This window comes from Psittacula echo (genome assembly GCF_963264785.1).
Source record: "Psittacula echo genome assembly, chromosome: 1".
Classification (NCBI taxonomy): domain Eukaryota; kingdom Metazoa; phylum Chordata; class Aves; order Psittaciformes; family Psittacidae; genus Psittacula; species Psittacula echo.
In genome coordinates this window covers 115,496,409-115,523,005 of record NC_137735.1, presented here as the reverse complement: position 1 = coordinate 115,523,005, position 26,597 = coordinate 115,496,409, and the positions used below count along the sequence as shown (strand labels likewise).

The following is a 26,597-nucleotide window of genomic DNA, read 5'->3' as shown; positions in this document are numbered from 1 at the left end:
CACTCTCCCTTCTACATCCTGGGCATGACGTGCTGTGGTATGGAATACCTCTTTGGCTAGTTTGGGTCAGGTGTCCTGTCCCTACTTCCTCCCGGCTTCTCCTCCTCCCTGGCAGAGCATGAGACTCACAAAGTCCTTGGTCAGGGTAAACTTTCTGACCAGCAACTGAAAACATCGGCTTTATCAGTATTATTCCCAGGCCAAAAGTCAAAACCACAGCACTGCACCAGCTACTAAGAAGGAGAAAAAAGTGACTGCTGCTGCTGAACCCAGGACAGTATCCACCCCTTATTCCATACCATTCACGTCATGCTCAGATCCCACAGTTTCAGTGTACCCTCACTCTCATCTCAGTGCCCTCTTATCTTAGTGCACGGACCAATCCCTATAAAGCTGCTGAGTCCATTCGGTCCATGATGTTGGGCTCCATCTCTTGTAACAGTCTTTCAGAGCAGGAGAGGCTGTGTGCAGTGTTCACACTCGTGAATAACCTGGGCAATAGTGTCTATTGCTAAGTCCACCCCTCGATCATGAGTCCATCTCTATGCTGCATCTCTGCCCTGATGGCCTGAAGTGCCATGGGCCCATCAGGCTCAAAATAATTCACCCTCCCCTGCAGCAGTCTCTGCAACTTGTCGTCGGGGACTCCACACAGCTGCCTTCCATCTCCGACGCTTCCAAAGCACTGGAGGGGCCCAGTGGATTAGATACTCGCCCATACTGTCCCACACACCGTGACACTCATGACTGTCCAGCCCTGGGGAAAACCTCTCAGTCCCCCTGTATTGTCTAACCCCAGACAAGACCCAAACCTGACTCTGCTTAACTCTCGGGATCAGACAAAATGGTTGTGGGTAGAACACACTCTGTGTGTGTGCCAACATGGTGATCCCCATCACAATCAGCAGGCAGGTCCCAAGGGTACCCAAAGGCCATTCAAAACCTTCAGAACTCTCAAATGCTGCTGCTGTACTTGTCACTGGGGCTGGTGTAGCTGTTGTGCTTGAAGGCTCTCTCACCACCAGCTTCCCTTTTTCCGAGTCCAGATCTTCCTCCTCTGCCTTGCTGGGAAATGCTGTGTGGTCTTCTGCATCCTCCTGCGGCTCAGGCTCACGGGGCTCGGCAGACGGCTGCTGGGGGATGCTCTCGGCCACCGCGGGGCTGGGCTCGGCCGCGGCGCTCGGCTCCTCTGCCGCCTCCTCCCGCTGCTCAGCAGCTGCCTCCTTCCCGGCCTCCAGCCCCGCTCCCGCCGCCGCTTGCTCCCCGGGGCCCCTCTCCCAGGGCCACTCCCCCTCGGCTCCCCTCAGCCTCACAAAGACGGAGGCGAGGACGAGGGCCAGGACGGTGAAGAGCAGAGGGATGGCCAGGTACAAGTCCACGGCCACGTCCATCCCGCCCTGCTGCCGGAGCCCGCCCGCGTTACAAGCCATTACCATAAAGTACAATGAGACAAGAACCTTAGCCCAAGGCCCACACTTGATAAACACTAACACAGCAAATACCGGCTCTAAGTAAGCTACAGCATACTGAAACTGTGAGATCAAGAGAAACAACTTTGAGAGCCAATAAATCAGCATTGTGCTTCGGTCAGATCTGTTGTTATCTCAAACCTTCCTGCCCCACGTTGGGCGCCAAAAAGAATGTCGTGGTTTAAGCCCAGGCCGTAAATCAGAACCACGCAGTCCACTTCCCCCCCCTCCAACCTTTCTTCCCTCCGCTTCTGGAGGGACGGGGAGGAGAATCGAAAGAATGCAACTCCCACGGGTTGAGATAAGAACAGTTTAATAACTAAGGTATAACACAACTCACTACTGCTACCACCAATAATAATAATGATAAAGGAAATAACAAGGAAGAGAATACAACCACTCACCGACCGGTACCTTGCCCCCACCCCGTAGTGATCCAGCCCTTCCAGGCACTCTCCCTTCTACATCCTGGGCATGACGTGCTGTGGTATGGAATACCTCTTTGGCTAGTTTGGGTCAGGTGTCCTGTCCCTACTTCCTCCCGGCTTCTCCTCCTCCCTGGCAGAGCATGAGACTCACAAAGTCCTTGGTCAGGGTAAACTTTCTGACCAGTAACTGAAAACATTGGCTTTATCAGTATTATTCCCAGGCCGAAAGTCAAAATCACAGAGCTGCACCAGCTACTAAGAAGGAGAAAAAAGTGACTGCTGCTGCTGAACCCAGGACATCTGCCTAGCCACCACAAATTCAAGAAGAAATAACAGGCCCTGGTCCTTTTAATAGCACTGTAGGGAATTCATTCTTGCCATAGATTCAAAGGGGGATGGGGTTGTAGCTGGGCTTGCCCCAGTGGGGCAGCACTCCAGAATTGATGAAGACTGGAAGGCCTCCTATAATCCTAGGGTGAAATCGGTGTACTCAGGTCCCTCCTTGAAATGCCTATACACTAATGCGCGCAGCATGGGAAATAAGCAGGAAGAGTTAGAAACCTGTGTTAAGTCAGGAGATTATGATCTGGTGGCAATTACAGAGACGTGGTGGGACAGCTCGCATGACTGGAATATACTCATGGAGGGCTATGTCCTTTTCAGGAAAGACAGGCCAGCCAGGCGGGGTGGTGGGGTTGCTCTTTATGTGCGAGAGCAGCTGCAATGTACTGAGTTCTGTCCAGGGACAGAGGACGAGCGAGTTGAGAGTCTGTGGGTGAGAATTAAGGGGCAGGCTGGCAGGGGTGATACTGTTGTGGGTGTCTGTTACAGGCCACCAGATCAGGGTGAGGAAGTTGACGAGGCCTTCTACAGGCAGCTGAGAGCAGCCTCACAGTCACAGGCCGTGGTCGTCGTGGGGGATTTTAACTTCCCTGATGTTTGCTGGAAGGACTACTCAGCAACCCAGCCACAGTCCAGGAGGTTCCTCCAGTGTATGGATGATAACTTCCTCATGCAAATGGTGGATGAGCCAACCAGGAGAGGAGCGCTGCTGGATCTCATCCTCACTAACAAGGACGGTCTGGTTGAAGCAGTAAAGGTTGAGGGCTGCCTTGGTTGCAGCGACCACGAGATGGTGGAATTCAGGATCTTGTGTGGTAGGACCAGTACAATAGCAAGTAGAATTGCAACCCTGGACTTCAGCAGGGCAAACTTTGGCCTTTTCAAGCAATTGCTAGGGGAAATCCCATGGGCAAGGCTGCTTGAAGGTAAAGGGGCCCAAGATAGTTGGTTGGCATTCAAGGATTGCTTATTCCGAGCTCAAGATCAGTGCATCCCGACACGTGGGAAGTCAAGGAAGAGGGCCAGGAGACCTGCGTGGCTAAATAAGGAACTGCTGGGTATGCTCAAGTGGAAGAGGAGAGTTTACAGGTCATGGAAGGAGAGGCTGGCCACTCGGGAGGAATATAAGGCTGCTGCTAGAGGATGTAGGAAGGCAGCTAGGATGGCTAAGGCCTCCTTAGAATTAAATCTGGCGAGAGGGGTCAAGGACAGCAGAAAGAGCTTTTTCAAATACATGGCTGTAAAACTAACACCAGAGGCAAGGTTGGCCCACTGATGAACGGGATGGGTGCCCTGGTGACAGAAGATACAGAGATGGCAGAGTTATTGAATGCCTTCTTTGTCTCTGTCTACTCTGCCGGAGTCAGTCCTGAAGAGCCCTGTACCCCTGTGACCTCAGATGAAGTCAGGTCAACGGAGCAGTTTGCCTTAGTCCATGAGGAATGGGTTAGGGACCAGTTGAGCAATCTGGACATCCATAAATCCATGGGTCCAGATGGGACGCACCCGCGGGTGCTGAGGGAACTGGCAGAAGTCATTGCTAGACCACTCTCCATCGTCTTTACCAAGTCTTGGGAAACGGGAGAGGTGCCTGAGGACTGGAGGAAAGCAAATGTCACTCCAGTCTTCAAAAAGGGCAAGAAGGAGGACCCGGGTAACTATAGACCGGTCAGCCTCACCTCCATCCCTGGGAAAGTGATGGAACACCTTATCCTTGGTGCCATCTTAAGGCATATCAAGAATAAGAGGGTTATGAGGGGCAGTCAACATGGCTTTACCAAGGGGAAGTCATGCTTGACCAACCTCATAGCCTTTTATGAGGAAATAACATGGTGGATGGATGATGGCAGAGCAGTGGATGTGGTCTACCTTGACTTCAGCAAAGCATTTGACACAGTCTCCCACAGCATCCTCATAGCTAAATTGAGGAAGTGTGGCCTGGATGATCAGGTAGTGAGGTGGACTGCGAACTGGCTGAAGGACAGAAGCCAGAGAGTTGTAGTCTATGGGGCGGAGTCTAGTTGGAGGCCTGTATCTAGTGGAGTGCCTCAAGGGTCAGTACTTGGACCAGTATTATTTAATATATTCATCAATGATTTAGATGAGGGAATTGAGTGTACTATCAGCAAGTTTGCTGATGACACTAAGCTGGGAGGAGTGGCTGACACACCAGAAGGCTGTGCTGCCATCCAGCGAGACCTGGACAGGCTGGAGAGTTGGGCAGGGAGAAACTTGATGAAATATAACAAGGGAAAGTGTAGAGTCCTGCATCTGCGCAGGAACAACCCCAGGTTCCAGTAGAGGTTGGGGAACGACCTGTTAGAGAGTAGTGTAGGGGAGAGGGACCTGGGGGTCCTAGTGGACAGCAGGATGACCATGAGCCAACACTGTGCCCTTGTGGCCAAGAAGGCCAATGGCATCCTGGGGTGTATTAGAAGGGGGGTGGTCAGTAGGTCGAGAGAGGTCCTCTTTCCCCTCTACTCGGCCCTGGTGAGACCGCATCTGGAATATTGTGTCCAGTTCTGGGCCCCTCAGTTCAAGAAGGACAAGGAGCTGCTGGAGAGAGTCCAGCGCAGGGCAACTGAGATGATTGAGGGAGTGGAGCATCTCCCTTATGAGGAAAGGCTGAGGGAGCTGGGTCTCTATAGTTTGGAGAAGAGGAGACTGCGGGGGGACCTTATTAGTGTATATAAATATATAAAGGGGGAGTGTCACGAGGATGGAGCCAGGCTCTTCTCAGGGGCAAACAATGATAGGACAAGGGGTAATGGGTACAAACTGGAACACAAGAGGTTCCACTTAAACTTGAGAAGAAACTTCTTCTCAGTGAGGGTGACGGAACACTGGAACAGGCTGCCCAGGGGGGTTGTGGAGTCTCCTCTGGAGACATTCAAAACCCGCCTGGACACATCCCTGTGTAACCTCATCTAGGTGTTCCTGCTCCGGCAGGGGGATTGGACTAGATGATCTTTTGAGGTCCCTTCCAATCTCTAACATACTGTGATACTGTGATAATTGTAGAGAGCAAAATTCTATCATTCCTTGTAGGACTTCCTTAGGTAGGAATCAATCCTCTTCTTTGCCTTTTCCAAGGAGGCATGACAAAACCTAGCAGTTGCATTTACTTGCTCTCTTTGCAACAGCTGACTTCTGGTTATACTCTATTGTCTTGATAGTTGCAAATCACTGAGAAGAGTCACAGAAAGTTGCTGAAAACTAATGAAAACCCTGTGTACTACCACCTGGCTTTTGCAGCAATTCTGAATGAATTAATTTCATGAAGAGTGTAGTTTGCCATCGAGTCAAATACCTTAGCTTGAAATTAGCTTCTTTGTAAAGATATTACTGTATGCCACTACCATGAACTTTTGTGTTTCCCCTTGGAAGATATTTGCTTTGAATAAAATTATGAAGCAATTCTACACAGACCACAGAATTTGATAGAAATCTTCCTTTCTTCCTTACTTCTCCTTTTAAGAGGTCTCTGTTTCAAAAAGATTCTTGGCAGCTTGCCACATGGTGATTTCTTCCTAAAACTTAACTTCCATGAGGGTTATGTTTGGCTTTGAGACTAAAAATTATTTGGTACACATTATTATTTTGCTCAAAATATTTTTTATCTGTGCTTCTCACAATGCTTAAGTAAAAGCATCTTATATTTTAAATATCATAACCTTATAAATATGATAACCTTAACATTGGCATTTCCTAACATTTAAGTATTTAGGTGCCATAGAAACATCCTAGCTGGCTGATAATGTTTTCTTTTTTGAGAACTTTAACTCGGTTTTAACCATTGAACTTTTTGCTTTCAGGTAGAGATAAATCTTTTAAGCCCAGCATTAAAATAAGTGGGACAAATACTCCTCTAACTCAAACCACAGATACAGTCTCTTGTTCCTTCAGAGAATGCAACCAGTTCCTGACAAATACCATTTTATTGGAGCATTTTGCAAAAATCTTTTTGCATTTAAAAAAAGCAGTGGTAAGATGTGCTTTCTTATTAAACATTTTATTTAGTAATAAGCATTGCATTACAATACTTACTATTTTCTATGCTAAAACTCCCTACACTTCAGAAGCTTCAAAAAAGCTTCAGTGGGAAAAAGCGAGGATTTCTCACCTTCTGCAAAACATGTACAATGTGTACATGTACAATGTGTGAAATGTCAGGCATATCCCCTGTCATCATGTGTATTTCTATCCAACATATAATAATTCATATAAATGTTGGAGTTTTTTTAATCTACTTTTTGTAACTTTCCTTCTCGTGTTTATTAAATCTTTTTGAAAGTACTTGCAGACTTACCCTTCCCTTTAGAGGTCTTTTTACAGGTCCCTTTACAGTGAATGCCTCAGTAGGATGTACAGGGAGTGAAAGGAAATACTGACTACTCCTCCCACAAACTCTTCTAAAACTGAGTAAAAACACATGCATATGTGGTGTGAATTAATTCTTATTTTTTATTCTCACACCAAAAGCAATAATTAAATTCAATTATAAATTAATGCTACTCTGAAAAATTCCAAATTAAGGTTCTATAATGCTTTATATAAATTGAAATATTGAATGATCTGTTATTAAGGAAGATCCATAGACTATAATTTTGAAAGACTACTTATTCCTAAACTTTTCAATAAAAGAATTAAAATTTTAATTTCTGTATTTCCAAAGTATATTTTGAATGATATGCACAGGTTCTTGCTCACCGTGGTGGCCACTGGACATTGCTTCAAAATGCTTGTCGCGAACTTTGGAACTATACTCAAGAAATACAGTTAATTGCTAACTGTTTACATTCCCAAATGGATACATTTCCCATTACCAGAGATTTCCTTAGAAACACCATCTGGTTCCCTTTTTATTTGGCATCAGACATGATCATTGATATGATAACTGAACTACAAGCAAGCACATCTCTTAAGGTAAAAAATATTTTTATTGAGACAAGTATACTCTTTATTATCATGTCTTCAGTAGAGACACTTTTCTTTCTCTTGCGTTATATTCTGGTATCTCCAAGTTATTCTCTGTAACAAGATTTTAGAGGATTACAGTATTTTCTAATCTTTATAATTTGATTCTGCCCTTCTACTCTGCTGTTGTGAGACCTCACTTGGAGTACTGCATGCAATTCTGGTGTCCTCAACATGAGAAGGACATGGAGATGTTGGAGCAAGTCCACAGGAGGGCCACAAGGATGATCAGGAGGCTGAAGCACCTCCTATATGAAGACAGGCTGAGAAGGTTGGAGCTGTTCAGCCTGGAGAAGAGAAGCTGAGTGGAGACCTCATAGCAGCCTTCCAGTATCCAAAGGGGGCCTACAGGGATGCCAGAGAGGGACTCTTAATCTGAGATTGTAGTGTTAGGACAAAGGTTAATGGGTTTAAACTTAAACAGGGGAAGTTCAGGTTAGATGTAAGGAAGAAGTTCTTTACTGTGAGGGTGGTGAGGCACTGGAACAGGTTGCCCAAAGACATGGTGAATGCTCCACCCCTGGCAGTGTTCAAGGCCAGGTTGGATGGGGCTTTGAGCAACCTGGTCTAGTGGAAAGTGTCCCTGCTCATGGCGGGGGGTTTGAAACTAGATGATCTTAAGGTCCTTTCCAACCCTAACCATACTATGATTCTATGTCTTAAAAACAAATTTGAAAATAACAGGTAGAATAATACTTCTTTCCTGTAGATTGTGGATCCTGAAGGAGACTTCTGCATTCCCAGTTGTTTAGGAGGTATTATGGATGAAAATGGCGGTTCTGATCTCCATCCACAGTCTCCCCTGGATGATGTGAATGTGGTTGACTTGAAATGGATATGTAACCTGATTCTTAAAACAATAGAATTGTTATATAAAATGAAGAAGTGGGAAGCACTGGTACACATAGCTGTACAATTCAATGTACTTACACAGTAAGTCACACCAACTCTAATAAAACCTAAGAAGAAACACTATATAGTTAAATATACCATTTCTTTGCTTAATTACTATATTTCACTTTTTTTTCAGTGAGAGATACACAGAACAAGTGAGTCCACTGCTGGTGTATGCTCAGAGGCAGCTGCTGGAAAGGATACAGCAATTCAGTGGCTTGGACAGCCATGAACCTAATTTCATAAAATATCTCTCTAATAATGCAGATAAGGTGAACCACAGATTTATTTTTTGGGCACTGACTCTTAATATAAACTAAATGTGGAGAAGTGCTTTCACTGATTAGATTAACATGGTTTTCATAATGTTCACAAATAGTAAATTATGATAAATTAATGAACATAATTGATTGAAGTGCATGAAAAGGCTTATATGATTCCAGCAGCAGCAAAGGTCTGGACTTGATGACCCAAAGAACATTTCTTCACACATAATGTACCTATTTCATATTATGAGCCTAAATCTAATTTCATGTTAGTTCTTAACACCGCTCTTAACCTGAAAACATTTATTTGGATATTGGGAAATCTTTGTGAGTAGTTAAAATTAAATACAAAGAGATTGCTTGTGTCCGCATTGGAATAGTGCTCTTAAAGACCAAAGTTAAGCAACTTAACCCAAATACTGACAATACCAATAAAAAATGTGAAAAACGTGATCACCAGCAGAAAACCCTGAAGCTGCTCAGTAAGTTCCTCTCATTAAAAACTATGGCTCTATGTATTTAGTAAACTGACACTGCCATTTAGAATTTTTAAATGGAATTAGCGATTAAATATTAGGATTTTTGGTTTATGGGTTGTTTTTGAGTTTGGGGTTTTTTTTTAATTTTTTTTTTTTTTTTTAAATCCTAAGGTGTATTTCTAAAAGGTTTTGCTGAAATCAGTTGCATGGTTGAGATTTTTAATATGTTTCTATTACTAATATAAACACAGAACTTGAAGGAGAAGGGGGAGAAAGTGGATTTGGAATTCCAAACAGGTTTGTTCTGAGCATGAACATGGGGTTCAGCAGCCACTGCCTTACCTAGGGACAGCACACTGCTGTCCAGGAACTCAGAAGGCACTCCTGGCTTGCGAAGGGCAGCTGATGTGCTCTGTCTTGTCTCTCTTTAAGGCTGTTTCCTGATGACTTCTTTCAGGCCCTGCCGTTCAGAACATAGTCACCGTCTAAAAAAAAAAGGGCAGTGTGACAAACTGCCACATACCACTGTAATCTGAGCAACGTGGAAGAGTAGTCAAGGTTTTGAAAGACAATTTATAAAGACTACTGTTTGTTAGTAGTAATAAGGATTGTTCAAAAAAGACATAAAGTTAGAAATTCGGAGGGTATGGCTAAATTTCCATAATGCAGTGCCGTTCAGAGAGCCTAGAACTAGCTCTGAATTGGCTCTTCTGCCTCTGAAGTGATATAGCTACATTAGCAAAATAAAATGTCTGTGCTGGATTAGCCTTTTATAGAAGTCTGGAAGTTTGCTTATCTGACAGGGTTAGTCGGCTGCTGTTACCTGCTTGGAGATGTTTTGTATATCCCTATGCAGCATTACATTGTACTTCACAGGCAGAGTGCTCTTCAGGCATACTTACACTGACAGGTTCTTTGCAAGCATGCATTTATCCAGACAAAGAAAGGAGGAATATTTGCTGAACATCAACAAGTTGCTCATGATTATTTCAAATACCAAATAAGATACAAGTTTAATACAGAAACATCTAAATATTTATATTTTTTATCTAATGTTTAGGTGTTGTGAATGTTTCACCTCTTACTGACAAGGGTACTAGTTATGGGTCATTGATGTCTTTGTAAATTAGTCCTCTTTTATTTTTTTATGACTGGGTATTTAGATACTTAACTTTAAGCACCAGATTTTGACTTTCTGAATGTTATTCAATTATCATGAAACAAAACTTGCTTTTTAGATGAATTGCAGAAACTACATAGGGCAGAAAATACAGCTGCCTGTCGCCAGTTCTGCTAGTGAACAGATTTTTCCTGGATGCTTTTTCTACCCTGAGACGAAAAATGATTATGCAGGTCAGAGCACATTTCAGTATCATGAGTTCTCTTTTCTTCCAAACTCTTACCTTTTTTTCATACTGGATATTTTTGTTTTGGCTTGGTTTTGGCTTTTTTTTTTTTTTTTTTCTCTTTATCATAGATCTTGCACTGCTCCTATAATCTGTCTCTTTTAATAGAAACTCAGTTTTCTCTTCAAATTATTATTCCTGATATTTTGGATGGGTAGCAGTGTTGTTAAGACCTTTCCAACTATATTCAGACTGTATCTGAAAACAGAGAGGAGCAGTTGTCATCCAAAAGCCAATTGACTTACAGTATGTTGAGTGAGCTTGGTGGTCTTGGTTCAGTTTTCCATTGGTATCATTGGCTATCCAGCAATTTACCCAGAAGTTAACCGAACCTGCACTGTTATAGTAGAATCAATATAAAAACTGAAGTGAACTATAAGGTAGCAAAACACCTCTATTACTCACAGTTGTTGTTTACAATCAGAATTAAGATGTTATAGTAGTTAATGGAAGTTCATAAAGCATAGTTCCTCCTATCACAGATATATTGATGCATTGAACACAAGGCTTTGTGTCAAATTCAGCTGAGGAAAATCATTAAAAAGTAGATAATGCTGCATATAAGAAAGTAGATAATATGCATTCAGTGGAGAGAGCATTCCAGCCCACAGGTTTGGTATGTAGGAACTATGGTATTGTAGTGAATAGGATCAGCAGTTGTACTGAAAGTCTTGTTTCCAGGCTTCAGACACCAGAATTCAGAGCAGAGAGCTGAGCTTAGGCATGCCCAGTGCAGATGAAATTCGAGGAATATAGATATCACATGACAAGTAAAATGTAACACTGAAAAACATATAAATGCTTGGAAGTGTTCCTGTCTGTTAATACCTTTGCTTCAATTCATAATCCAACAGGTAACAAAGGTGACAATTATATTAATATATTTTAGGTTTTTTTGAAGATCTGAAATTGTTCAAATATATGTGTTGCAGGGTGATTTATTAAAAATTATATTTATGTAATGCAGAATTGTTCTCCATATTAATTCCTTTTAGTGAGTACAGCGAAAGCCCTAGTTTCTGTACCTCTTGATGTGAATGATACACTGAAATGTTTTAGAGAAAGTCTACAAAAAGCTAACTATCACAGCAGAGCACTGAGACACAGCAGAAAACTACTTTCATTGTTTCTTGCATACACACAAGGTGAGTTATTTATTGAAGTGTTTCTCACTTAATAAAGTGTATATGCAGTTCCAATAACAAAGAGTGAAAGGAATAGATTTTTTTAAATTCAAGTTTTAGTTGTTATTGACAATCAGGAAGAAACATAGAATATAAAGTTATATATGAAGTTCTGTAAGCACAGGCTCTAAGTCTGATTTCCTATGATTTGTGCCTAATGGCTGGATGATAAATTTTTTTCGTGCAGCTATGTCATTTGTCTGTAAGAAGCCAAACCTCTGTCAGAGGACTGACTGGCAGATCTTACCAAGTTCATTTTCCCTAACGGAGCTCATATTTTCATTTGGTTGCACTGAGCAATGAGTTACATCCAGTGAGTTTAATCAGGAGACACACAGAGAAAAATAGCATAGGAAACCAGATAAAACCAGGATACACAGGAAATGCATATTTGTTTAAGTAATGTGGTAAGAAAATAGTACGTTCCTTTTCCTAACTTACCATAAAAATCACTTTTCTGTTCTAGAAAAACCTGGAAGAGCAATCAGCAGTCAAATCTCTTCAAGGAAAAGGATGGAATTTGATGCGGGAGCTGAAATGATGTATCTACCAACACCATGTGACCTTTCTCAAGAAAAATTTCATTTCTCCAGTAGCGTTGAGAGTAAACCAATACCACACACACATCTTTCACTAATTATCACTTCCTATGAACAAACAATTGGTAATTTTTTTCCTGAATTTCTCTTTACAGCTGAGAGGTAATATCATGCTGCCTATCTTATCCCAGTGTTATTTTTCTCTGTCAGATAGCTATAACTATCTGAAAGCTGGTTTCCGAAATACGCAACCTTGTTTCTGTTGATTCAGAAAATGTGCATTAGATTCTAAACAAGCCCCTACCTGGTTCATAACCTCTAGAATTATCTCATCTTACAGAAAAACATTACTTCAGTGATGTTGTACTGATTAATACCAAATTAAAAATCTGCTGTAATGTTTACCAATTTCATTTTAATTCCACGATAGGTTTGTGGTTTTGTTTTTGTTGTGTTTTTTGTTTTGTTGTGGTTTTGGTTTTGATTTTGGTTTTTGTTTCGGTTTTTTGCGGGTTTTGTTTTGCTTTGTTTTGTTTTGCTTTTTCTCTAGCAAACAGACCTTTCAGATTCTGTGCATTTGAATATGAGATCTAATTGACAGGCTTCCATCTTACATTCTAGTATGGCTTTACCTATATGGTTACAGCTCAACACTATTATCTTTTTTGCTGTATGACAAAATAGGTGAAGTGTAGCAGGTCAATAGATGTTGTAAGTGGTTTCATTTGATATAAGGGATCCAGAAATGAGCCAGACAGTGCTACTATGCTGTATGCAGGCAGTGTTGTTTAGCAGGGCCAGTGATCTGCTTCCCAATTTATCTCTTGGAGATGAAGACATTTGAGAGATCTGAAAAAAAAAAAACCCAACCAAAATACAAAAGCTTAGGTAAACAGGTCCATATACACATCCTACTCTTGTTTTTAAAGTTAGTAGAAATAAGAAATAGTATATTTGAAGGTAAATTTATAAGCATAATAAATCTTTCAAAAAAATTAATGCACTGAATTAAATCTGAATGCATGTCTGCTTCTCATGCAAAATTTGTTCAAAATTTAGTAACTGATTTAATGATGTGATGATTTTTTTTTTCCTAATTGGTTAAAAATAAATAACAGGCATTCTTGAAATAAACAAACAAAGAGACCTTAAGGTTCAAGCTCTACACGAACTTGGAAATCTTCACTTTTATGTTGGGAACAAAAGGTACATATTTATTGGATTAAAAAAGAGCATAGTTTTATTTTCTTTTAATTGGCCTTCATATACCCTTCAACTGTTTTGTAAGTTCTTGTGCTGTCCTTAAGTCCATATCACTTTTCTCACCTAACTCGCTGTTAACTGTATATTGAGAGGCTCTTTTTTTCTAGAGTTGTTTATATTTCTTATCTACCTAATTACAATTAAGCAAATTAATTAAGCATCTCAGTGTTTTTTTAAGAAGTAATATCTGTTGCTTGACAATTTCATTTTAGTGTAAGTCCCAGTAAGTCTGCTGACCAGGAATGGTATCTCTTTGTATTGTAGAAACTATATTTCAGTTTTTGACCTAATCAGAATTAGTTATATATCAGGCAATAAACGTAAAATGAAGCAAATCTTTTCTGCCACTTTGGAAAATGTCAGCAATATGATGAGAATGTTTTTCATATGTTACAGAGCTGCTTTTAAATATTGGTGTCAAGCCCTTGATGAAACACTCAACATTGCTGATGCTCTTAGCAACTGGCAAGAGTTATGTTTTCCAAAAAATGCTACAGACTGCTTTACAGTTGGAAGATTGACTGATATTAGTCAGAAATTTCTTTCTCAGGCTGGAATTTGGGGATGTTTACATGCAGCAGTTTTAGTGGCTAAAATAGCTCAGTAAGTATTTTATCTGTATATATATTTTCTTTCATATTTTAAACAAATTGCTCATCCAGGACATTATGCAACTTGAAATTAATTTAAAAACACTAAGCTGCTATAAAAAACACTTATCAAAAGCAGAGGCATTTTTCCTTTCAGAAAGAAAGTTGCTCTTTTGGAGAATATTGCTTGTTCCCTTCTGTTGAGTGCTCATCTTTGATCCTAATTGCAGCTGTATATTATATGGAGAGATCATTGAAATAAAACAAAATGATAAAAAGTCAGAAGTGCAAGGATTTTACAGTCATATTGATTTTCAATCAAAATATCACATCTCCCAAGTCATTGCACGTATTAAATATTAATCTATCTTGAGGGCAGATTTACTGCCTAAAGTACTCATTTTCTGGTGAATTACAACTAAATGAAATTTGAATTACTGTATTAAAGTCTACCATCAATACATATTTCTGTCCAGTACTCCTTGATTGCTGGTAAAACACTATGGATGTACAATACAGAAATGTACAAAATATAAAATTTAGAAATATCTAAGCCAGCTCTAAATGACCTTAGAAATGTTATACCCATGAAAAGGCAGAGCTTCAACTGAGTAAAATGTCTTACCTGAGAAGCAAGTCATATTAATAACACTATGAGATATCTGTGAGCCAAGGTAGCTTTGAAAGCATTAGCATCTAGACAACTCCCTTTGAATAGGTATATCTTTGGTCAGATGCTTCTTTCTTTGCACGGCATGGCTGAGCACCCGTCTACAGAACAGGCAGCTGTTTTCCAATATGAAAAACATCTAGATTGTGTTGGTATCATTATTATATGAGATAAAAAGGAGTTTGAATAATTTATATTGATATTTCATATTTCTTATTCATCTTTTACATTCATATTTCTTATTATTTGTTGCACTTCAGGTATATAGCAACATCAAAGATAAGCTTAAGAACCAAATACTGCTATTTTTCTGCTTTACTTTTTAAGGTAAGAATACAATTTCAGTTAATGAATTGCTTCTAAAATTTAAATCTCAGTAACACTCTATTGAAATATTTCTCTTTTCATTTTGGTTGAGAAGGAAAACTGGAGACCAGAGGTAGTTGACAATTTATGCACATTAGATGTTTTTATTCTCTGTTTTTTAATATTATTCCTGTATTATAGCCTAAAAATTATCACTTCAATAAGAGGCTAGTGTCTGAGAGAAATAATAAAATACTGGAAAGTGAAGATGGCTAAAATATTTGACAGTCAAATGTATTTTTCTTCTCTTGAAGTGTTCTGCTCAGGAAGAGCTGGATGGCATCCACAATGGCAGAGTGCTCTCTGTCACATCTGTAATAAATTTTCTATCAGGAGAACAGCCTCTTTAGAAAAAGAAGTTTTTGAATCTTTTTTAGCATTAAAAATATTGGTTTGCAATACTGAAATCTCATGCCTATTAGAAGTGTACTCTAAAAATAGAGGATAGTCAAAATGATTCAGTTTAATTTTCGAAGAAAATAAGATTATTAAAGTTGTTTGTGAGCTATCAGAAACCAAACTCTTAAAAGAAGTTTGAAGACACCGATATCAAAAGTGATACAGGAAAAAAAGCTACAAGTATGCTGCCAGTCTTCTGCCAGTCATACTCCACTGGGATCAATGCTTACTCATCCCAGTGCAGCATCAGGAAGTTAGTTGGCTTCTTCCAAAACAAACCAATGCCACTTTCTAAGCATCTTGTGCCAGCCATGATTGTGTATATGTGATCTGTGCTAGGCCGCATTTAAAACCTTGCTAAGTTCAGCAAAGGGAGAACAAGTTGAAGAAAGAAAGGCAAAGGAGAATTTTTACTTGCTTCTAGCACTGTAATTGCTGGTGGTACAAAGCTGAATGATTTTTATTCCTCATTTTGACAGAAATAGTAGTAAGCATTTGTTCCAGTTGTGTAGCGGTAGAAATAATTGTGGCTTGACTGAAGCAGGTCTGATATTAATTGGGATAGGAGCAGTTTGCAGGGTGAGTGTCTTGAAAAATATAAAATTGCTGTCACTGTACCTTGCGAAGATGAAGACCATAATTTGTTCGTTCATTTGGAAAGATTTTATAGCCTTATTTTTCTACCTCTTGTACAGAATTTAGGCTTGTTAATATCTTAGCCCTGAGTATGTAGATGCACTTTTCTCTAGCATATCATTGCTAATTACAAGATAAACACAATTGGGAAGGAATATGCAACATCAGAGACAATGTCAGCACTCCTCCCTTTTTAAAGTAGGAACATTGAAGTTACTTCCTTGAAGTCCTGAGGAGTACTTGCTGAGGAATCCTTCCTGATTATTTTTCTACACCTTGATTAATTTTTTTCTTTTGCTTGTTCTATGAAATACTGTCCTTAGCCTATTTACAGCCTGTTTTTTTCCCTCCATCAAGTTCACACATAAAGTCCTTTTTTCTAAAAAGATTTTTCTTGGTTTTGTCTGCAAACAACTGAATACTTCAGACATTGACAAAGTTTCATTTATGAAATAATTTGAGTCTCAAGGATTGGACTTTTATAGTGTTTCACTAATGCCTATATATCTTTTCACAATTAGTTCATCATTATTACTTTCAGACCCTGTTTAGAGCTTCTCTTCCACATCCAACATCTGACTGTGACTTTGCACAATATGAAACAAATATGCTTATTCCTGGTATCGACTTGTTCTCTGATCGCTACAGAGGTGATATCTCTACTGTGGTTGCAAGCCTGAATTTCCTTATGTTTGAACTACATTGTGCAAAACAAAATTTAATCGTAAGTATTGTTTTTACACTCTGGAGAGGAATTTTGAAACATCAAGTCTTTCTTTTTTTTTTTTTTTTTTTTTTTTTTTTGGTGTATTTATTAGTACTTATTAGTGCTCAGAAACTCTAGCAACATTATTGTATGGTTAGGTTCTGTGGCATGGAGATAGAGGCAAGGAATATCTTGCTGCCTATAGATTTTAGAATACTTGGGGTAATTTTTTATTCAGGGGATGACAACACGTGGTCATCTTGTATTATACATACTTAGCTTAGGCATTTTAGAGGAAATTTCCTATTATATGCAGTTTGAAATATACTGGACTGAGAATTTCTTTCAATGCAGTATGTCCAGAATGCTTTCAATAATTTTACTTGCACATTTGGTAAATAAAAGCCCCTTCTGCCTTTCTCCTTCTCATGTCCCCTTATTGCTTAGTATGGAGTGTTTTTACGCTTCCCTCTTATGTTGATCATATGCTTATTTCCTTTTTTTAAAGACTGATCACTTCCATTTTAACCCAACTTCTTTCAAAGGTGCAGTGCTGTACATTGGAATAAATAGACTGAATTGCTTATTAGTATTGAAAAAGCTGCAATTCTACCTCTGTTCCTGCTTGGTCCTGTATGTTCTAACAGATTTTCATGTCAGGCGATTGTTATACCTCTATAAGTGAACTCTCCTAGTTGCATAACAGAAAAGTCCCCAGCAGAAAAAGTAGATAGTTTTCTCCTGTTTTAATGAGTTGAATCCACTTATGAAAAGGTCCTGAAAGGAGCAGGGGAAAAGATTGTGTGGTTGGCAGCAGGGGAGCAAGAAAAGGTTAAGGGGTATAGATGGAAGAGGGGTTAGAGAGGAGGTGGCAGGAAGATATTACCCCTTTTTTTGTCAGCAAGCCATTTGTTGGATTGATTTCTTCTGGAACTTCAGGCTGTCTGTTTTCCCTCCTGTTGTTGCTTCTTCCCATCCTGCTTTATTGGAGTTCACTTTGCTACTAAGCTTTGTCTCAATGCCCTCACTATGGGAGATCAAGTGAGATCAAGGAGCAGACAGTTACCTGGAGGCAGGAACACTTAATTTGACTGCTTGCTTCACGTGGCTATGCGCAGTTTTGATTCTTTCTGCACTTGTACTAGTAGAATATAGATCCAGGTCATAGATCATGATCAAAGCAATTGCAGTTTCAGCAGGATGAGAGCCTCATCTCCACTGTATGCTTAATGTGGGGGAATGTTTTGGATAGTGGGCACTAAGTTGATTTGACATACATTGAGATTCAAGTTTTATTAAAAATAAGATTTCAAAGACTAATTTTGTTGAACTACTTCAAATACCAGTTGGAAGCTGTATGGGTACAAATAAAACATTTGCCTCAAGCATTTGTAATCCAAATTCAGAAGCATTAAGCTACTTTATGAAAACTAAAACTGCATTTGACAAAAAAGTAACAATGTTGTTAGCATTTTCCAAGCTTGAGGACATTTTAAAGTGAGGAAAAATGTAAAAGCTGAACAGTAATTAAATTCTGGAAGTTCTTTCATTTTCAATATACAAATATTTCTATTAGGAAAGACTCTATGGAAATATTATATAATAATAATAATAATTATAATAATTGCAGTGTTTGTATACTTCACTAGAACTCAGCTATAAAATGTTTTTGTTAGTTACTCCTACAGAAACTTCTAATTTGGAATGAATGCAAATGAATTTGTAAATCTCATCACCATCAGTTTATTTTACAATTGGTATTGTTTCACTTAGTTGCAGAACTTCACTATGTTTATTTTATAAAGCTCACAGAGTTCTACTATTCTGTTACTTATACTGAAAAAAACTACGGCATCAAAATGCAGTTTTAGAAATCCCTTATATCAAGATCTTTCTAGTAGGTTTATTCACTAATGGTGTAGTAAAAAAACCTCACCTCAAACACAGAATAATTTGAGGAAACTTCACTTTCTACATTGTGAATCACATAAAAGATAGTGTGAGGGCTTAGCTTCAGCCAGATGAAGAATTTCTTTACACATTCACCCTTCATAGAGCATAACAGAAATAGTGGTGGTACGTGACAGTGAAAGCAGTACTCCTGTATTAGCACTAGATTTGTGATGTATAATCGCAATGTACATTTCTATAATTGTACCCTTTATGACGTTTATGGCTAGATGACCTAATATTTTCTTACAGATCTTACCATTGTTCACATTATACCAATACATTGTTTCTGAGATTTGTAAGGACCCAGTTAAATCTATTGAAGGAAGAATCTTCAAGGTAATCAAACTTTTTTTGTTTATTGCAGCACACTGGGTTTCAAATAAACTTTTCATTTCTTTGTTAAATGTAGTTGATTTAATATTTCTTCCTATAACACTACTATGAAAAGCAGTGCTTTAAAGTTTAGCTGTTGCTTAGTGTTTCTTAGCATAATAGATTGTAGAATAGTACTACTTTTTAAATGCAATTATTTATATTCTTAGTTTTAGTAGAATATATGGTTATTTATATAGTTTTAATGTTAATGTCCTACAGAGACTGTTAAGTACTTCCATCGTTTCTTCCTAGTTTCCTTTTAACAAGCATTCTCCTTAAAGATATTGCAATAAGATTATCCCTCTTAGATCCAAACTTCGTACCTGGCATTTTTTATCTTATTCCACCAATCTTTTAAATGTTATCTTAAGTGCAGAACATAAATGATATTTTGTTCACAGTGTGCACTTCTGGATTTTTTTATCAGTATCAGTGTGGATCCAGGTTGTCAGATTTCTGGGAACAGACTTTTGTCATTTCACTAATGTTTTCTTGTTGGTTTGGTTTTGTTTTGTTTTTTCAGGAATTTAACTTGTAGTAACAGTCAAAATATTATTGGGTTTAGATATTTTCAGGAAATGCTAATATGGTTAGGGAGAGAAACTGAGTACTATGAGAGTAAGATGAGTGCTGTCTGTGAAACAGATTTTGATAAGGGGCTGATCTAGGACTAATACTCAAATCTGTAGCTAAAATGTATTAAGTTTCCTTTGTCAGGAGCAAGTTTTTGAAAAAAAAATGGTTTTCTTTCTTTCTGTTCATTTTTGTTTTTAAAAGTGAAACGCTGGTCTTTGATATTTCACTTATTAACAATAAAATGTAAAACATTTCTTTCCATCAAAGAATGTTCTCCATCAATGTATTATTATAGAATCCAAATCTGCTTGAAAATTACCATTTGAAAACTTTTTTTTTTTTTGAGTAAAAAGTGTAACTGAAAATTATTTAAATAAAAGGCTCTTATTTTTTCACAGATTAAAGTACTTACAGATATAGGATTTTTTACGGAGGCCTTTCATGAACTGTCTTTGCTTAACTGTGGAGAGAGAATTCCATGGAAAATACCTGCAGGATACAGAATAATTGAACAAATAATGGTAAACACCAGTAAAGTACAACATCAAACTATTAATACTCAATTCTCTTCATTAAACTGTACATACTCCTGCAAGTTATTACACATCTGCAAGTTATTACACATTCCTGGAAAATTCCTAAATTTCTTTCAATAGGCAGGTCAAATAGTAGGCATTGAAGTGACATTAATTCCTCTCATTGAACAAAAGGAACAAAAATAAATATTGAAACGGACATGCTGTCTGTTTTATACATTGAGTAATGCCGAATATACTGTTGAAAAAATAATGTGTGATTTTATATGTGGACATAAAAAATATATATAGATTTCTTACCCCATTAACAGCAAAATTCCCACCACCCCAGCCAGGGGCACAGTAGCTGAGGGGCAGCTGGGGCAGCCCCAGCCCAGGGCATGACTCACCTCTGTGGGGCCACGGACAGGCTGAGGCTCTGCTGGGACATCTTCCTGCAGGTGGATGTTGTGATCAGGGCTGGTGAGGAGGCTCAGCCCCGGGGTGGCTGCACAAGGCCATGGGGTCTGGCTGAGGCTGGGCCAGGGTCTGAGCCCATGGGCAGGCCTGGCTTAGAGGGCCTGTGGCAGGGCAGGGCTGTAGGGAGCTGGAGACCAGTGCTGTTGTGGTGTTTCTGGGCAGAGGCTGATGCCCCAAGGGCCTGAAATAGGGTCCTGGGACCTGGGCAGGGTGGGGGCAACCCCAGGAGATGCTTGGGCAGTAAGAGATATTGGCAACCTCAGAGCCTTGACAGTCACATCAGCACAGGTCAATGACTTCAATCTTCTCCATACGTAAAGCTAAGTAGTAATCTCACCTTTGATCACTGATGTGCTACAAGGTTATGAAGCTATTAACAATTGACCTGGGCTTCTTTGTCTTACCTGAGAACATACCTGTACAGGCAGATACAGTCCAGAGCTATTGGGCAAGCCTCCACCATAACAATTACATAGCTTTTCTTATTTTCCAAGCACATACCAAAATAACCTAATGAGTTACTGCTGGATGTATGCCATCAAAGTCCCAATTATGAGTAGTGCTTTTCGGTAGGTGTCATTCCATGACAACGTATGTGTGCCAGCATGATGGAACTGGATGAAACATACAGTAAAGCACTAGTGGGACAGGCAGGGACACCCCTTTTGACAGCAGTATGTGTTTAACTTGACTGTAAAGCCACATTCTGTACATGCAATAGGATGATATTTCTAATCAGGTGATAATTACAGGCTGATGCTGAAAGGGGAATTCCTAACGCACCTCCATGACTTCACGTTTGCTTCCTTTACCCTGTATTGTAGACAGTGAAGCTGGCACTGCAGAGAAAAATTGAGTTTAATGAGCTGATTTCCCTGCTCCTACCTCACCAAACCCTGAGAGGGAGTTTCTAGCTGCCCTAAGGTCTGACTGTCCTTACATTGCAGCCTCACAATGGCTAAAACCAGCACAGAGCAGCAGCAGCTTTTTTGGCAAAAGAATTATTAGAATCCTCAGTGAGGCTGATTCTGCAGAGCTTCCCTGTTCATGGCTACAGTAGAATGCATTTACTCCATACTGATGCTAGCCAGATTAAAATGCATTTTTAAGGCCTATTTTGCTCATAGAGATAGGATGAGGTCTGGTTGATTTGTCGCTTGTCTTTTTGTAACTGGGTTCACAGGTAAATGTTCAGGTGAATAGCACAGGAGGTGCAACATTAGGTCTCTGGTGTGACATATCTAGAAGCTAAGTGCTTGCTGGACTTTTGAACAGCTCTCAGAATAAGGACTCATCTTCCAGGGAGTGACAGAGATGATAGAGGGCTAAATCTGGAGTATAGAATTAATAAAAGAGTTAATAAAAATCACGTAGAACCCAGTTGTATGTAGGGCTTCCAGTTATAAGGAAGGCTGGAAATTATCTTTACCTCTGGCTTTTTCCTTCTTCTCAGTTGACTGATTTTTCTCTTGATGAAAAGGTAAAGGGATTTTGAGCAAGGACTGGAATTAGGGTCAGATTTCAGAAAATGGGAACACATATAAGTGAAGAAATAGTTTTTTTAAGAGCCCTCAAGGAGGCTGAGATCTCAAGTTCCTCTTGACTTGTAGGTCTTGTTTCCATTCCATTCACAGATTTGTGCTCTGGTGAACAGCAGAGGAGGCATGTGCTAAGTCCACAATTAGAAATAAAAAACATAAAGGCAATTGATGGTTGCTGTCCATAGAGCTCCTAGAATTTGAAATAGGACTTTTGTTGGTTTATGTCTTTTTCTTGCCTTGCTTTAAGTTGAAGAATTCTACCGAGTAGCATAGAAGGTGTAAGGATAGTTTTGGGTCTCAGGTTATGGTTCAGGTAAAGCCTGTAGAAGCTGAGTAATTGTTGGTATTTTTAGAGCCCTCAAAGTATAGTTGGAAATGCACTACACTTGTACACTGCTCTGCTAACTCACTTATTTTATACTCATATTGTAACACAATACTTATTTTTTGGTTTGTCCACTTTACAGGCCGTACAGAAATTTGACTCCTCAGAATCTCTCCTGACTGTTACAAATTTACAGGTAAAAAAAATCTGAAAGAGATAAAAAATTTATGCTAGACATATATATTTATTTATCTGACATCAGTTAGAGATTATTTGGTTCAGAAAATACATCTGTTATTAGTAAAAAGCACTAAATAGGAAACATTTTCCTCAACAGTTTACCATTTCCTAAAATTTAAATTTTATGGCTCAAGGCAGAGGCAAGTGCCATTATCACCATTTCTCAGATGTGAGACCTAATATATACAAATCTATGACTTCTTTGTGCAAAACATACTAGTTGAATTATTCAGGTTTTGTCATGATTTGTAAGGTCTGGTGTTTATCCTGCTAAAATACTGAGAAAAATGCATCATCTAGTCTTATAATTCCTATCAGTCAGAGCTGTCTTCATGGATTTGTCCTAATTTAGATTGGGGTTCAGCCCATTTCTGGGGAGCTAAAAAACCCCCAAAAGTGCGTCTGTAAAGGTTAATGAACAGTCATTTCTCATTTTAATTAAAATCACATATTCATAAATTAATTCATTGAGCCAGTAGGGGTAAACTTTAATAGGATGTGGAAAAGAAACTGTATCATTAAAATAAATTGATAATGTGAAAAAGAACCAGTATTCTTCCCCCTCTTTTTCTTCCCTTTTTCCCCTCTGCTTTTCTCTCTTTTGTTTACAGTAATCTTGTGTGTCTCCTACAACAGTTTATATTAGAAGACAGAAATGAGATGTCTATCTTGACAGCTTTTGATCTCACTAGTTTCAGATTTATTCTGAAGTTGAGCTTTTGATTTCAACACTTCACAGTCTATATGGGGCTCTTACTGGTCTCCTTATGATTTTGCAAAGCTGTCTAGACCTTCAACTTCTAAATTCATAAATTTAAAGTGAGAATATTAAACTCAAGATGAAGCAAGGATGCTATAATAAATAACAAAAGGATCCTATGAAATATGCTAGAAGGGTCTGATACAAGTTCTCCTTGCTTACTCTTTCAGGTTAGGGTGAATTATAACAACAGACTTTCCTTTGAGTTGAGATTTCTGAACTATAGATTTACCTACATATTTTTTATGACCACCTTAGCTCACAGAGTGCTATAGACACTGCAGAAAACTAGAACTCGCAAAGTAATATCTATAATTTCAAAGGTGCACCTTCTACTGGAAAACTGATCACTTGGAGCTGTAGCGTATTCTACTAAGGGGTGAATGAAGTTTGGAAAGGAAAACAGCAACTTATCCATTATGACTAAGAGCATATTACTAATATTTATACTAACTGTTGATAAACATAATTATTAATAGAGGCAGAATATACCTTGAACAAGAAAAGTGTAAAATATGTCATTTCAGATAGTCCCAATTGTTAACTTTCTTGTAGGTACTGGAGGACATATTTAATCGGAATCTGTCTTTGACAATGGTGCCACTATGCAACCAAAACATAATGAATAAACTAACTTTAGCCAAAATGCATTTCGTTATTTGTCTTTCTGCCACAATAAATAATATACCTGAAAAAGTGGAAAAACACGTATATTTTGGTGATACCAACAAGCTGAAGGAGCCAAGCACAGTTACAGCATCAAAAGGTAATTATAAGGGTGGTGGAAAAGTGCATTTCTTCTACAACTTGTTTCAAGCATATTTTTTCCACTTTTAACTGCATACACATGAATTTTTCATATTATAAACAATATTTATATTAAATGTTGATAGAAAAATCAGTCATTATTGAAATAATAAGCACTGAGATTATTCAAGGGTTTTTTTAGTGAATATCCCTAATATCATTAGAGCTGTATTCCATTCTTCCTCACTTATTTTGATATTGAAAGTCCAAATTATAAATAGAGGGAAAAGGGCATGTTCTTCAAATATGAAGAGTATCCGAGAATGGTTTGGCTCTACATCTGTTACTGAAATTTCATCTGAAATGTATTTGACAGGTAAGGCTGGTAAGAATGCTGATAAGAATTCAAGACAACAGGAACAAAACAGCACAATGATGCAGCTTGTTGACTGTAAAGATGAATTAAATATGGCCATGCTGAAGGTAATTTGCCTTTTTTTTTTTTTTTTTTTAAGGAAAAAAGGCTTCAGAAACTTCAGTTTATTCCAAACACATTGCTAATGCTTTCAATATAACAGAAATTATGAAGGGAAATGGCATGAATAAGAGGACTAGAAATTTCTGTTTCTAATCTGATTGTAATCTTACTAGCCACACATCAAGTCTTGGTGGTTTGGTGAAGTTTTTCAAACAGTTTCCATGGGAAATGTCACAATCAGGTCTTGGTATGACTGTTTCAACAACAAGGGAAAAGACTGAATGGGATTTTGAGGCAAAATCATCTTTCAGACTGTAGTGTAGGAGAATGTCAGAGACTTTTGATGAACAGTGTGCTCTACAAAAAAAAATGGAAAACCATTGCCTATTTATGTGAAATGTCTCAGATTTTTTCATGTTTCTCTTTCTGATACTTTATTTTGGAGAAAATATCACCACAGCTTATTAGCTTCTTTGTTTGGAGGATGTTTGGTTGGTGCTGTTCTCAGCTTCTTACAGCTTCGTTTGTCAGACAGACCATAAATTACAGTTGAATTTTCAGGATACATACCTCAGTCAAAGATCTGTCAAAATATAGGTAGAAAAGAACATACTTACAACATCTTTAATGTTTTATTTTAATAGTGTATTGTCTTGTTTATAATTGCTAAGTATAGTAAGAAGTATAGTACAAAATTATCAAGTATAGATACAAGATAAGAATGAAGAATGGAAAATTTCTGTGTAATATTTATAAGCCTTAAAATATGTGGTAAAGGTAAATTGTAATAGTGCAGGCACAGTTAAGATGCTACTTTCAATACATTGAATCTTTAAACCTGAAAAAAGGCAAAATTAATCTATTTATAGAAAAGGCATATTGTAAAAATTTGAATAAAATACCTTTAAAGATTTTTTTTATTTCTTTCATTATTTTTTTTAATCATATAGCGTTGTTTTATTCTCTAGGGGATTTTACTGACAGAAGCTGAAGAAAGTCTTAGCCATCTTGTGCAGAACATACAGGACAAATATGATGGGGAGGTATCTCAGTGTTCTGCTGAAGATTTAGAGGTTCTTCTGGAGGCCAAACTTGAGCTTGCTGCTATTTCTCAGCAATGGCATCAAGCAGCTTTCAGGTAAGTAATATTAAAACCCTTGACTACCAAAGATTAAAAAAAAAAAAAAAAAAAATCAGCATTTTTTTCTTTGAATCCTTATGTCTTCATTAATATTCTAAATCTTAGTAACCAGGCATAACAACCCCACTAGTATATCTACAAATGGCATTTCATTTTTTTATTATTGCTTTGTTTTATTTTTTAAAAGATCATCAGTTATTGGTCTATGATTTCTCTGTGTGGTGTTTTTTTTGATATAGTATACAAAAACCAAGAATAAGCTTCAATGTTCACTGTTTGTGTTAAAGTAAAATCTGGATATGTTAGATAATGCATTTTTTATAATTTTAAGCACCGATGTTCTCTCTGAACTACTGTATTCTACTTTATTCTAGAATGCCCACTGTTACTGTCCTAGAAGAACATTTCTTCTTGGTGTACTTATTGGTGTCAAATTAAAATGTAAAATGTAACTTTTAACATATATGTAACATAAATATAAGAAAATATTTTTTTAGCAGGCATATTGTTAGTGATAATGTCTAAAATAGTGTTGTATTTACATGATCTGCCAGATATTTTCTCCAAATTACAATTTCCAAATTCTGTGATTTTTTTGAGGTTCTGAATTCTTTCAGAGAACTTCATGAAATTACATTTGTGCTATTCTTTGAATATATTCAAAATATATTAACTGTTCATAGATGTTAAATTCTGAACATTGTTTTGATATTTTAGCTAGGAGGAGTCTTCTGTTTAGCATATCTGTAATTTTAAATAAATTTCTGTTGGAAGACAAAAGTCTAACAATGCATAATTTTCATTAGTGTCAACCTCTTTTTATCTAATATTTTATTAGGTTGAAAAATCTTC

At 38.2% G+C, this 26,597-nt stretch overlaps 1 protein-coding gene across 1 annotated transcript in view; it reads left to right on the top strand.

Annotated features, from left to right (window-relative positions):
• Positions 1–26,597, top strand: part of CFAP54 (cilia and flagella associated protein 54) — a gene marked incomplete at its 5' end in the record, with an annotated part of 122,449 nt that overhangs the window by 64,887 nt on the left and 30,965 nt on the right. The window contains 19 exon segments of the mRNA XM_080610036.1: positions 6,055–6,224; positions 6,938–7,165; positions 7,926–8,149; positions 8,247–8,382; positions 9,107–9,127; positions 9,129–9,152; positions 10,094–10,208; positions 11,257–11,406; positions 11,912–12,109; positions 13,103–13,190; positions 13,644–13,850; positions 14,768–14,834; positions 16,450–16,632; positions 18,817–18,903; positions 19,917–20,039; positions 22,522–22,575; positions 23,935–24,145; positions 24,503–24,609; positions 25,573–25,742. Coding sequence (XP_080466162.1) covers positions 6,055–6,224; positions 6,938–7,165; positions 7,926–8,149; positions 8,247–8,382; positions 9,107–9,127; positions 9,129–9,152; positions 10,094–10,208; positions 11,257–11,406; positions 11,912–12,109; positions 13,103–13,190; positions 13,644–13,850; positions 14,768–14,834; positions 16,450–16,632; positions 18,817–18,903; positions 19,917–20,039; positions 22,522–22,575; positions 23,935–24,145; positions 24,503–24,609; positions 25,573–25,742 — 2,563 coding nt within the window.